General features: G+C 40.0%; 1 protein-coding gene across 1 annotated transcript in view; it reads right to left on the bottom strand.

The window, feature by feature from the left end:
- Positions 1 to 14,389, bottom strand: part of PHLPP1 (PH domain and leucine rich repeat protein phosphatase 1) — a 266,105-nt gene that overhangs the window by 15,475 nt on the left and 236,241 nt on the right. The window contains 3 exon segments of the mRNA XM_034642214.1: positions 1,864 to 1,994; positions 10,315 to 10,477; positions 13,242 to 13,442. Of these exon segments, the coding sequence (XP_034498105.1) occupies positions 1,864 to 1,994; positions 10,315 to 10,477; positions 13,242 to 13,442 (495 nt within the window).

Here is a 14,389-nt window from a genome sequence, read left to right as displayed (position 1 = left end):
TTTTTTTTTTTTTTTTTGGCCAGTGTTTCTTCTTAGTTTGTCATTTGCCTTTTAGATTTACTCTTGATTGCTTCTGGAAAGATATTTCAAACTTTTCTGTATAAAACATATTTTAAAATATTTATAACAAATATCAAAACCAATCTATATATATTGATTTCTCCTCTTGTGATCCCCACCTCCCACCCCTTCCCACCTTTTTTGGCCTAAAAAGTCATATATGTTCATATGATTTCTTTTTACTTTTAGAAATTATTTCATTTTATAGAGTTAACTCTTTAATTTAGCTGGAATTTATTTTGGGGTGTGATACAAATTCAACTTTTTTCTCCAAAGAGCATATCTCCATTTATTAACTGATTTTGATATATTTTTAACACAAAATTTCATCTACTTGTAAAAATACTCAAAAGTTACCTGTATAAAGATGAAATAAATATTGATAATCCGCGTACTCTCAGTTGTGAGAAGTCCCTTAGCCAAATACGTAGGCCACCCTCCTCATCGTACAGATGGAAAAACTAAGGTCTGCGCAGACTCAGGGATTTGGGCCAAGGCTTCACATACTGACAAACGGTGGGGAGTGCCTAGGTCCCCTGTGGCTTTCCTACAACACCCTACTTAAGCAGTATTCTTCCATTATATATTGAAATCAATTAAGTACCTAAAACCAACTGGCACTAATTAGGCCAATTCTATCCAGGAATCACCTTGAGTGATGTTCAAATTTTGGCTTGCACTAAAAGCTTAGGGTAATATTAATAGACCATTAATGCTACTCTTCTTTTAAAATTCTACTCCTTTTCAGTTTTTTTTTCTAAGATAATGGAACATGACTTTCAGCAGTGGACAGTGTACCAGGGTTTACGCATAAATGGCATAATGACTACTGCGTGTCAATGTTCAAGACTTACTCAAGACCGCCTGCACAAAAAATACTGAGAATTCAGAAAAGTTTAAAGAAGGTAATGACCACCCGTAATCTTATTCTCCAGAGAATAACACTACTGTAACATTTTGTTTCATATCCTTGTAGGCATTTTCCAGGTGTACATGAGCACACACACCCAATGCACACATATTAATTTGGCAAAAATTAGGAACATACCATACAAATTTCTTTGTAAACAGTCTTCTCATTTAACGTCATATATAGAGATCTTTAGAGTTAGTAATGGAACTCTACATTGTTGTTTTTAATGGCTACATAATATTCAATTGTGAAGCATAATTCAATTCTCTTGACATGTAGAGTTTTGTGATGAGAAATTTTTAAAGACCTCTTTTCTAATGAGGTTTCCTTTAATGTTTTACACAGTGAACCTGTAATTCTCTATTGACAACAAGAATGAGACCGTATCAAAGAATTCTTTCCCCAAACAAGAAGATAACTTAGCAGGATCTAACTACCCCACACTCCCACTTTTGTTTAAATCATCTGGATTTTAGTTCCACATTGTGCATTTTCCCCACATGATGCATCTCTTATCAAAACCCTTTCATAATGTTTGCATTAAGTGTCACACTATGTTATCAGTAATTGAGATGTAAGTTTATGTCTTGGCTAGTCATTGCTCTCCCCTGTCTTTCTATCCCCTTTCCCTCTTTGTATTCATTATTCTTGTTCTCTTTTTATCTGGATACTTCCTCAAAAACTTTCTGACAGGACACTTGAGTATCCAACTATTTGAAAGTGTTTTTGGCACTCCTTGGTGAACTACAGATTCACAAATCACCTCAAATGTGTGTAGACACAGCTAATAAGTCAATGGGTCCTTCCTATTCTGCTCAATGTTTTCGTTAAGTTATAAATCCCATTGTCAGTGAACATGGATGGGGCAGCCGGGCGTCACAGGTACTTACTTCAGCAGTTCCAAGGTTTTGTGATCGAGGACGAGTCGGGGGTTTCCAGTCAGATCTAGTTCTTGTAGCTTTGGAGGCAGGTTTTCTGGTAAAGTGACTTCGCTTAGCTCATTACAGCTCAGGTCCACGCACTGAAGGAAGGAGGGGAAACAGGAAGTGAGGGCCTGGGGAGGCAGATGAGGTGGTTCTGTGCTCCGACCCGCTGCCTGAGAATCTGTCTGACCATTCACTGCACGAGGACGGCCAAATGCAGAAAAATAAGGTTGTCTGCTACCCTCCCATAAACATTTAAAACAGACTTTGCTAAATGCAGTTAAAATGTTTACTGTCTTTGACTAATGCAGAAAAGTTGTGTTCTTTATTCTCCCCATCTTTATCCTTTTAAAAGCTTATCTCTACATTAAAAAAATAAGCATTAACTGAAAATCCTAAGCATAGTTTTTCTTATTGCTCACAAAATCTCTGCACCTGTTACGGCCATAAGGGTTACAGTTATAACATCAAAATGGAACAGTGAAGGGTTTTCTTAAACCAAAAAGCTGGCAAAATGAGGAAAGGCAGGGAAACATCCAAAATGAGAAGATAATTCAAAAGAAGCTAAATAAGAAATTGGTGAAAGACTAGTTGGTAGGCATGCCGACTATATGCAAGGGAAAAAGGCATGAATCAAATACGGATCCTGCCCTCCAGCCATCCGCTACCTGGACTCTCCAATAGCTCCTGTCTAATCTCGTTGGGAACACAAGCACAAAAAGGGTCCACATATTGATTAGAACAAAAATTATGTATCTGTGAATGGGAATAATACCTCCTTTCTCACAAAATCTATGTAAGGCTTAAATAAGGTAAGCTCTAAAATGAGGTGCTCCATTTATGTGATGGGAGCAGGGCACTAGGGTAGAAGGCAGCTCACCATGTACAGGAGAGAACAAGAGTAACTCGCAATTTTTCTGGATAAAAGAATATGTAACCCTCAATTCGGCAGAATGGGTAGGAAGCATTCAACTATCTGGCTTGGGGTGGCACCTTATTATAATTTAAGAAAATGCCTCGAGAGCCCATTAAATATCTTAAGATGGTTTGAAAGGCAAATTGTATCCAAGAGTTTCAGAATCTTAAAAGTAGACAAAATCATTTTTATTTGGAAAAATTCTTAAGTCTATTATGGATTGGGGAGGGACACAGACTGAATAAAATGAAAACCTGCATTTTTGGAGAAATATATTCTCAACTGACTTCAAATGCAATGTTTCCACACAAATTGTTTTATACCCTTACTGCCAAACAGAAGCAATGATATAAAATTATATTGCAATTTTACATAATTATTTATTATGAGAGCATTATAACCACATTACAAAAAGTTGGACCAGCGGAAAAGTTTAGAAAACTTGCCTTAAACATAGCACCCTAACACAACCAGTGAATATTCTATATTCTGTATTTTTGCAGCCTTATTAATATAAACCCAGCCTTTAAAAAACATAAATGTAGGCACAATTTCATCACATTTCACTTATTCCCTATCTGCACTCCCATCACCTTTGAGAACCTTAATACTCTAAGTACATAAATTCACTTAACCTAAACATTAATAGGGAAACTGTCCTCTTCTTTTTGTTGTTTTTCCATTATGAATAATGATTGCATCAACAGTCAACTGGACATCAATGAAAAACTAATACTTATTCATGACTGGCTATTGCGTCAGGATATACATCAGCACGAGAAGACAAATGGTTTCGGCACGGTGTGCTGAGTAGTGATGAAACCCAAGCTTAAGGGCCGGCTGATGCGCATAACTTAGAGCGAGTGATTGACAGAAATAAATTCAGGTCAGAGCATGCACTACAGGGAAAGACTCTAGACCTTTCAGAACTGAATTTTATGAAATCGACAAGCCACATTTTCTAATGTTACCTAATGATTTAAGCTTTCACAGTTCTGCAGTTGAAACTGCTCATTGTTTAAATTAGGGAATTATAAAATGAGTTCGGAAGGGTATTTATTTATAAAGACAATGCTGGTGGTACCTCTATAAATAATCCTCTTAGAGGTGGTGCTCATCCTCACCACGACCCCCGCAACCCCCGCCCCTTAATTTCCCGCGGCCAGCTCCTGCGTCCCGTCCGACTGCATCAGCTCTCCCGGGGGGCCTGGGACCGCATCCTGACTTTGCTCTAGTCTCACTTCCCTCTGACCCATGCCCCGTGGCGCTGTCAGGGTGACTCTGATGTGCTTTACCCCATCTGATCACACTCCGGCTTGTCTTTCAGTTGCTCCCTACCGCCTTCCAATCTGCCACCAGACTCCTCAGCATGTCAAATAAGGCCCTTCATCTGCACCTTTCACCACCTGCTTCCTCACACTCTATATTCAGCTGTGTCAAAGTTAATTCCAGTTCCTGCATGTGTCATGTTCTCACTTGTGCCTCTGCACATACGACTCTGTGTGACTGGGACTCTTCGAGCTTTCCTTGCCTCTTCACCTGGTAAAATCTGCCTTATTCTTGTGTCAACTCAGTGCCAGTCCACCAGGGCCCGTTTCAACCGACGCCCCTCGCTTATTTATTCCTTCCATCAGACTGTGGTCCTGGGGAACAGGCACTGCAGCTTCTAGTCCCGCGTCCCGAGTGCCGTGCAGCACAAGAGCAGATGCCCAACGAATGCTTTCCTTCAAATGACAGCCAATAAGCGGCTAACTGGGAATGGGTAGACAATTGTTTGTTGAACGAATACATGAACGACTCTTCTGAGAAGCTCCTCCAGTAATTCAGTCGGCTAGGATGGGAACTGAGATACACGTGCTTAGATTAAATTCGGTCTGGATTAAGTAGCGCCCCAATGCAACACTTTCTTTAGTGGCAGATAGTTCTGCATGTTGAAGGAGGTTTGCTCATCAAGATTACGGGACGCTGGTACCTGGCGATGACCTACTGGCATTCGCATAAATAGTGAGTGCTCTATTTACAAGTACTATTTCCTATTCCTTTAACAGTTTTCAACAAACACTTGTTGGCTGACTGAGTGTAATGGGTATTACTAGGAAAACAGAAAATTGAGGGGTGAGACTAGAGAAAAACACAGTATTTGCATAGACAACGTTATTTAATGTATGTTTCTCTACTAATGCACCAGAACTTTCTTGAAAATACATTGTTAAATAGAATGTTAAATCTGTCTACCACATGACTAACAGAAAGTTACCTTTCCCTCTCTCAGGCCTATTCTAGGCCATAGCTTACAAAAATTACTTGGCTATAATACAAAATTCTGGTAAGAATACTCAAAACAGAATTATTCAATCCTTGGAAAAAGTGAGATAACTCATAGTTGGAGGAACTCATGATTTAGAGGAAAATTACTGCTAAAACGTTTAGCTAAGAGCAGAGGAAAATAATCAGTGCATTTTAAAGAGAATTGATCTAATTTATCATTTAAGTATAATTATCACCAGAGCTCCAATGTCTTTGTTATAATGTTTTCCTTACAAAACATTACTAAAGACATAGGCATAACCATTCTTTAAAAAGATTTATGTATTTGAGAGAGAGAGAGAGAGAGCACACAAATGGGAGGGGCAGAGGAAGCGGGAGAGAGAGAAAATCTCAAGCAGACCCTGCGCTGAGCAGGAAGCCCGACTTGGGGCTCGATCCCATGACCCTGAGATCATGACCTGAGCTGAAACCAAGAGTTGGACACTCAACTGACTGAGCCCCCCAGGTGACCAGGCATATCAATTTTCACAGTGGTGTGTGTTACATTATCTGCTCGGTAACCGCCTGTGCTGTCCTCAAACAGCAACTTTACCTCCTAGCTCTGAGTGACTCTGCAACCGCCTGCTTCATTCTTCAGAGCACAGCTTGCCCGCCACCTCAGCCATGCTGCCTGACAGCTCTGACAGGTGCAAAAGGGGGGCTCCCAATCACCTTTGCACTCCCTTGCCCTCCCAGGGTGAAAGCTGCTGATGTAATTATTCCTGTAATTATTCAGACGCGTACATTTTAAACTGCCCCACCTATCATCAGGGAGTTGCGAAAGAAGACCTTTAATCTTGTATAAAGCCTCCTTCTCTGTTACAAATATTGTGATTTTTCTCTGAACAGGTTCACTAATTGTCATTATGAATTCATTAAGAAGCAAATAAATGCAAGTAGTCATCCAAAGAAACATTGATTGAGCACCTACGAGGTGGCAGACAATAAGCCAGACGTCAGGGACCTACAGAGATGGCACCACAGGCCCCACCCTGGGGAACTCCCAGGCCAGAGCGGGGAGTAAACAGTACTGCTTGCAGCTCCCAACCAACAACATGTACAAGTGTGCGTGGTTGCGACAGCAAAGGGGTCATTACTGAGACCTCCCAGAGGGCTTTCCAGGATGGGATTTTTGTGAGGAATCAAAGTTAAAGGTAATGTTAGGAAATCTCCTAAATAACTATGACTGACCCAGATTCCAGGACCATAACGACGACTGCTCCTGGTTTCTGGTTTTCAGACATGCAGTATAAATGCCTCGATAACCTTTTAAGTCTATGAGGACAGCTACCTACCCAGCTGACACCTAACTCGTCGCTGATCTGTCTTCATTTGCATTATCCTACTTTCCAAAGAATCCCTTTTCTTTCATTTGTTCTGACCCAGCCGTTTCCCCATGTTCTTTGTGTCTTTATCACCAAGCTGGTTCTCTCTCTCTCTCTCATTTCACCTTAGAAACAACAGCAAACAGAGTTTGATTCCAAGGGATAGTCAACCTCTGTAACCATTGTTCTCAACAGTGTGGCATATTAAAAATACTTCATACTTCATTGCCCAATGAAAATAACACAGATCCTAGAGATGAGTTCACTCACCTTATCTCGCTCGCTATGCAATAGTTCATTACTGCATAGTATAATCTTCTGAAGATTTCAAACATTTTAAAAGATACTGTTCATCCAGTAATTAAAATCAAGATGCCATAGGAACATGTTAAATTTAAAAAAGGAGTTGTTGATATGGTGTTTAAACTACAAATTTCATTCACCATATGTGTCACACGTTTATCTACTTAAACCGCACTTCAAAAAAGGTTAGAATAAGTCACTAATCGAAAGTTACTCAACTAAGATCTTGGGAAACTGAGCACCATATTCATGGTCACTTTTGCTATTTGGATTCATTACCGAAATGTGGACTTCAGCTCAGGACCAGCCAAGCCAAGTCTGGCTCATATGGTGACTCTGAGATCATGTCTTCTTCTCTAGCTCATCGAGAGTTGATATATATCCAGAGGGAAACCTGTCTATTTTAGAACCAGAATAGAACCTGCTCCAGGAATACAGGACTAGAAGTAGGAGAGATTCATTTGAAAGTGCTAAACATAGGTGAAGACAACAAAACTAAGGAACAAAAGTACTCTGACTTTGGGTCCACTTGGGCTCATTGGAAAATTCTGAAAAAATACGTTTTCCTACTAATAACTTATATGACCTTCTGGCCCAAGTATAGAAATTGATGCCTGAGGATGAGCAGATCTCACTGAATATACCAAAATGAGAAAAGGCCAGACCTAAATTTTATCCAAGATTAGAAGGTGCATATAGTTTCTGTTTTAAGGGTACATGAATAATGGTTTAATTTTCAAGTTAAAAAAATATATTTGAGCACATGTATTTTAGTAGGGGAACTTGTTTACCCTTTTAAGTAATCATTGGCTTTGAAGCTTTGGTAACAAAGCTATGAATAAGCACTTTCCTTTAAAGTCTTAAAAGATGAGACTGCTTGGATAGAACAAGCTAGTTAAATATACTAGGGCCTCTCCCTCTTTAAATCATGTTCCTGCTCAGTTTTTACAATTGCAATGATCATGATACCTTTTATGAACTACTATACAATTACTTCACTTTATTTTCAACAAGCAATAGAAATATAATCTAGGGTTATTAACTCAATAATAAAATTTTAGTATAGGCTGAGTATTTCAACTTAGGACATTAAAAAACATGCTAATCTAGAGCTCAGTTTGCAGTGAAGATGCTCGTAGGTATTTTATCACTTGAGATACAGCAAGTCTTTTGACCAAGATTTTTCTTTTGGATGGTTTAAATGTGTGTAAATACTTACACTGCAATTTAAAATATTCTCATATGAAAGAACACTGACATACCAATTCAGAGTTCTAAAACAATATAACTACTACTTTATCAATGCCATCTGCCCGGGGCTGGGAAATGTACATAAAGGATACCTGATACTGTTCATCACCACTCCCACCCCCACCCCAGAGAAAACCCCCAACAACAAAATCTCTATCTATTGGTAACAGAAGAGCTGGATCAGAAAGACAGGACATGGGTTACACATCTGCCTTTGGCTCAGGACATGATCTCAGGGTACTGGGATTGAGCCCCGCATCAGGCTCCTTGCTCAGTGGGGACTCTGCTTCTCCATCTCTCTCTCTCCCTCTGCCCCTCCCCCTGCTTGTGTTCTGTCTCTGATAAATAAATGAATAAGAATTAAGAAAAAGGACATTATTAACATACAGAAACTGCTAAGATATAATAGCTGGGATAACAAGAAAAATCAAAGACCAAAAGAAAGAAAACCATTAAAAAAAGCAATACCAGAAGTAAAACTTTTAAAGGAGCTGTAAAGTCAGATACAGACAGAATCAACAGGGGAAGACGTTCAACAGAAATAGAAGGCACTGACTTTAGAATCCAGGAAGCCAAGCAAGGGTCTAGGAGAGAATTCGTTTTCACAGAATAGGAGTCAGATTTTGCAAAATCTAGTCAAAACCTGAGACGTTGAAATGTCTACCTGTATCTGTACTTTAAACCAGATACTTAAAAAAAAAAAAAAAAAGCCTACTCGACAATTTAGAGTTCTAGAACATTAAAAGCCAGGTACAGAAAGAAAGACCAGCAAATGGGAGGTTGGTCTGGAGACTCTTCCCTTCTTGTCCTGGGGTCCCACCGGGCACAGTGCACAGTTTACTCGGCCCCCGTATCTAGCACTGGGCGGCACGGGAGCCCTGGGACGCTCAGCTGCTACCCTGGTGCTGGAGGCAAAGACATACTTGTTGAAGTAACAGATTTCCACATCTTGTTGGGCATCGGCCAGAACAGTTGCTCCATACAATCAACAGCACAGCTGAAGCACATCGAGGGCTGTGGTCCTTCTAGCTACACTCTACAGACTTCCGGCTACGTGCCACTCCTGTTTCAAACGCTCACACGGACGCCTTCCTTTCACCCTCACGGCAACGCCGTCAAGGAAGGACGATTCTTCTCCTCACTGTACAGCTGAGGGGACAGAGCAGTTACGGGACTTGTAGCTGGGCCTCAACTCCAGGTCCGTCTCCCTCCAGAGCCTCGCTCACAGCAAAACACATCGTGGCCTAAAGCGTGCGCACATGCACACACCTAGCAAGCGGCTTGCACATGCCAACACCACGCAAATGCACAAGTACGGCTATGAGGAAAGACTATGGTGCTACTTAAAGTGCCTTCAAATGTCTACACACTTTCTTAAATCTGATACAGTTCATACCAGAAAGTGTCTGAAAAATGAAGAGTGGCCAAGTAGGAGGACTTCTGTTCCTTTTAGGAGATTAGAATGTGCTCCAAGTCTGTAACCACGGAGTCATTTTTTATTAAGCACAAAACCGATGATCAGAAATGCTAAGATGCCAATGAAAAAATATATGCTATGTAAAGAACTTCTTACTTTTGCGCCCAAAATACACGAGTATAAAGTTGTTAGATGGCTTTCGTTCTGGTGAACTGGTTTCATCCTAGGATCTACCCTGAGTCAGAAGTCAGGAACTGCAGACAGTCTGCCACCAGTCTGCTGTCTTCGTGTACACAGAGCCCTTCATTACTCAGCACCCCACTATCAAGTGGGAATAGTATCTTTTCGGCTAATTTCAGTACGTTGAAATGAACATTTGGTGACAGTAATGCCGCTGTATCTATCTTACACCGGATTACACCGGGAATTGTTACTAATTGGGTGCTGGGGTGGTGGATGCTACTTAATTGGAGGGGTCTGGGGGCGAGTGTACAGCGGTACTGTTAACTTTTTCAAACTGCTGTCAGACATTTGAGTAACATACACTTCAAGCCTCATAACCACCCTGGAAATAAGGAGGACGAGTATTGTTAGACAGATGGGAAAGAGTTAGGTGACTCTATGGTTACCTTAATTCACACAACTAGTTATGGACAGAGCCCAACGTATAATTTCCCCCAATTCCTAATCCAGTGTCTTTTTATTTATTATTCTTGTTGTGTGTGTTTTTCCTCCCCCGTCTATTGACTCGACAGTGTAGTCCAGTAGTTAGGATGGGGCAAGGATGACCGAGAATCTTCAATCCAACAATGGTACAAACATCCTGAACTGACGAACTGGAGAAAAGCAATTCTCTTTTCTGACCTGCAGCTTGGAGTTTATGGGATCAAACCACATACCTTGATTTCTGGGAGCTGCATGACCTCAGGAAAGACTTCGATGCAATTAGAATGAGCAATCATGGTGTGCATGCGCCGGCAATTCATGATGGTCGTCGGGATGGCCTTCAGTTTATTCCCACTGATGTCAATTTCTTCAAGTTCCTCCAGTTTGGCCATTTTACTAAAAAAGAGAAAATCCAAGGGAGAGGAGATAAAAAAATAATCACAAGGCAATTTAAGAAGAAAATTAATACATGATGAGAATAAAAAGGGAATTTACTATGAGTCTAAAGATTCTTTAAAGACTGACTTGTATAACATACACTGTGGTGTTAACTATCTGGAATTAAAAAAAAGATTCACTTGTAATAACCATTTTAACAAACAGGACCATTTTTCACTACTGTTTTTGAGTATCCAAGTATTTTAACACCTCCTTTCCTACTACAAAACAAATACTACTACCCTTAACTCTTCAAATTAAGCAAAAACAGAAAAATGGATGTCCCTTTCCTCTTAAAACTCTGTGTATGAATTAAGTTATCCTGGCAACAATCACTATGCTACATCGCTTAGTCTGAACGCCAATAAAAATCCTACTCAAGTGGGTCAAAAGTTAGCATTAGTCCAATATAAGTGCTTTCAAAGAGCTCAGAGAGAATGATTTCTTTGTATTGGCACTGAGAACTCAAGGGGATGGAGAGGAGAACGGGGCTCTAGATCATACGAAGATATGCTTTCTCCTAAAACCCTACTCCCCGAATTCCTGACATCCTTCATGACGATAAGGTGGTGGGGAGTATCATCTGGATCATCTCTCGACCTTCTGGCGGTGCCCAAATTCAAACCATACCCAAAAGAAGTTTCTCTCACGTCCTGCTAAGCATCTACAAAAGTGGACTGTCTCTAACCTTACCTTAATAGCATGTCGTAATATACTGAATACTTTTGTTTAAGAATGTCTTTTATCGTTCAACCTTAATCTATAGTTGATCATCATCATACTAAGTAATAATTACAGTAACTGAATAAAGGAAATTTCAGAGTTAGGGTTTCTTGCCTTTTCTGTAAATCTGGAGGAGAAAACCTTCTGCTCCTATAATCCTGTAATAGCATCTACCACCCCTCTGACTCTTTTTCTACCCCTGCTGATCCTGGACTCCAAAAAGTGCAGGATTCCTGGTGAGTGTAACTCAAACTTATAATCTGAATCATTCAGTTTACAACTGTCAATATCTCCTCTGTTTGTTATGGCTGCACAGGTCATAATAAACTTTTAAAAAAATTTAGCAAGAAATCCTTTTATTACTTTTCTTTCTGTCATCTCTCAAATAAAAAGATTATCTTATTTGCTTATCCTGAAAATAAATATATGCTGAAGATACAAAAAGAACTAAATTTTCATCACGGCATCGAGATGCACTACCAGCACTGTGCACATGGACTGTGATGTAATCCAGCTCCGACCACCAGAATTTGTAAGACTATTACTTTTTGGAAAGAAATATGGAGAAATCAGTGGGTAATGGGGCATGAAAAATGACCGGAAGTATAGAAATCGGGCCCAAGAAAGAAAAAGAAGTTTCCATCTGTCAACAGACAAAGAAGGTGGTCAAACAGACAAGACCACGGGAGCATGGTCAGTTCAGCAACCCTCTGTGGAGTGTCTACCCCCCAGGGCACACCTCACAGGACACGTGGGCCTGATGGAGACAAATCACAGTCCTGACTCTTAAGGAACTCGGGGTCTTTAGGGGAGTTCCTGTGCCACATCACAATCCCCGGGAAGATAGAAATTATAGCAGAATGGATTTTTGAAGAGCATAAAAAAATTCTCTGTATTTAGGCTGATTACAACCGGCATGGGCCACTGGGCAATACCGTCACTCAAAATTTGAGTTGATGATCATTCCTCCTGCAGGGCTTATTCACCGTCTCAGGACCATGAGTCCTTTCAGAGAAATTATTGTTATGTGTTGACCATGTTTTCTTCCAAGAAATATCATCTCCTCATCCCAAAGTAAAATACCATGTACACAGTAAAAGTACATAAACGTAAAGTACACAGAAGAAAAAAGGTTTAATCATTAACATCAAATGAGAGGAAAAATAAAGAAATAAAGATATACAACAACAAAACAGAGCAATACTTTAAGTCAATGCATATTTGCAATGCATAGTAAGGTTTCAATAGATTCGTAGCCTTGATGGCAGTGGAGGGAAGCTGCGCCAGTATTTTGCTTTGTCCCAGTGCTGAGTTGTAGTTAGCCGCAGAATAGCGGAGGGGTTAGTGTTTGCTTCTTTGATGTGTGGGTGTGTGTTCCAAGTCTTAACTTGTTAGATGGACAAATGCCAATGACACGGAAGCAGAGTAAATCCTCCCAGGCTCAGTGTGGGGATTCAGTCAAATTAGATACAACACCACTGCCCCCCAAATTAGAAGTTCACATTACAACAGAATTAAAAATGGAATATTCTGAGAGCTATAAATTATTTATAATGCCACAGGGTTTCTGTGGTTGCACAGACCACCACTGCTTTTTACACCACAGCACAAATATAAAAACTGGTAGCTAATTAAGAACCGTCAGGTATCCTAGTTTATGTTCTAATTACCACACACCATATTAGGGTAATTTTTAAAAAATGATTTGGTTAAAAAGAACCAGAAGAAAAAACATGCCCATGAAATGACATACCTTATTTCAAAATCACAAGTAACACTGTAGTGTTTGGGTCTTGGGATAATTCATATTAGAAAAACTAACACATTTCTCTTTAGGGAAATGTTAATCGTGGCTTAGATGAAAGACAACTGTGAACAAGGGCCAGGAGGCATAAGCTTTACATTATCTGGGAAATAAACATTTTGTCTTTTGCTTTTCTATCTATGAATCCATTTTCAGAAATGCAATGAAGAGCATTACCCTGTGATCCTCTTTTACCTTGCTGGAAAACTCTGAAGTCGGTTGTAGGCCATGTGAAGGATCTTTAGATGGGGATGTCCTGTTAACAAGGGCACACATTTATCTGTGAGGTTGTTATTTGTCAAATACAACTCCTGTAAGATGCTGTTCGTCTCTTCAGAAAGAGTGGCTGGAGGAAGGGTTTCCAGTTTGTTTGCAGATGCATTCAGGAATCTCAGGCTACAATGACAAAATGCAACAAAATCCCACTGATAAGCCAGAGGTCTAGTCCAGAATCCTCAACAAATCTAGAATTTTTCTGAATGATACCTGGAATATTAGAAACTGGATTTAGAAACATGAATTTAAAAGTAGGCCCTGGCTTTACTAGCAGGCATAGGGATACATGATTCCACTATCTCTGAGGAATACAGTACCTATATATGTTAAATACAGAAAGATAAAAATTAAATTTTCTGGAAGCACAGAGGTGAAAGAAGTGATTAATTTTATAGCTGGTAGGGAGTGGAAGGGAAAGTGATAAGGTAATTACTATTCTGTCTTAAGGAAGAGAAAACAATTGCCTATTTTTAAATAAAAGAGCCCTTAGAGTAATAAACAATTAGACATTAGACATCACAATACAACAAAATCACATAGCAACTAAGTCCTTTTCAGTATGGCACCCAAACCACGTTTCTCTGACATGTACTCACAACTGCACACGACACTTCGCTCTGTATTGAAACAACAGACCACTATAAAGCAGCAAGATGAAAAACTGTAACCACACACATCAACAGCAGGATGCTCACAAACAGAAGAGAGTGAAAGGAGCGCTACCAGAGGATTCGCTGCATGAGTCCATAATTATCAAATTCAAAGTCGGGCAAAACTAATGTATGGGGCGCCTGGGTGGCTCTGTCGGTTAAGCGCCAACTCTTGACTTTGGCTCAGGTCATGATCTCAGGGTCATGGGATTGAGCCCTGCTTTGGGCTCCATGCTCAGTGGGGAGTCTGCTTGAGTTTCTCTCCCTCTGCCCCTCCCCCACCCCATGCTCTCTAAAATAAACAAATCTTTAAAACAAACAACACAACTAATGCATGCTATCAGAAGTAGGGAAGGGAAGTAGTATCTGGGAGAGGGCTTCTAATTTTTCTGATGCAATGTTTTGGTTCTTGATCTG

The sequence above is a fragment of the Ailuropoda melanoleuca genome, chromosome 14 (assembly GCF_002007445.2).
Source record: "Ailuropoda melanoleuca isolate Jingjing chromosome 14, ASM200744v2, whole genome shotgun sequence".
Taxonomy (NCBI): Eukaryota; Metazoa; Chordata; class Mammalia; order Carnivora; family Ursidae; genus Ailuropoda; species Ailuropoda melanoleuca.
The sequence above is the reverse complement of the archived record's forward strand: the minus strand, read 5'-3'. Positions and strand labels throughout refer to the sequence as shown.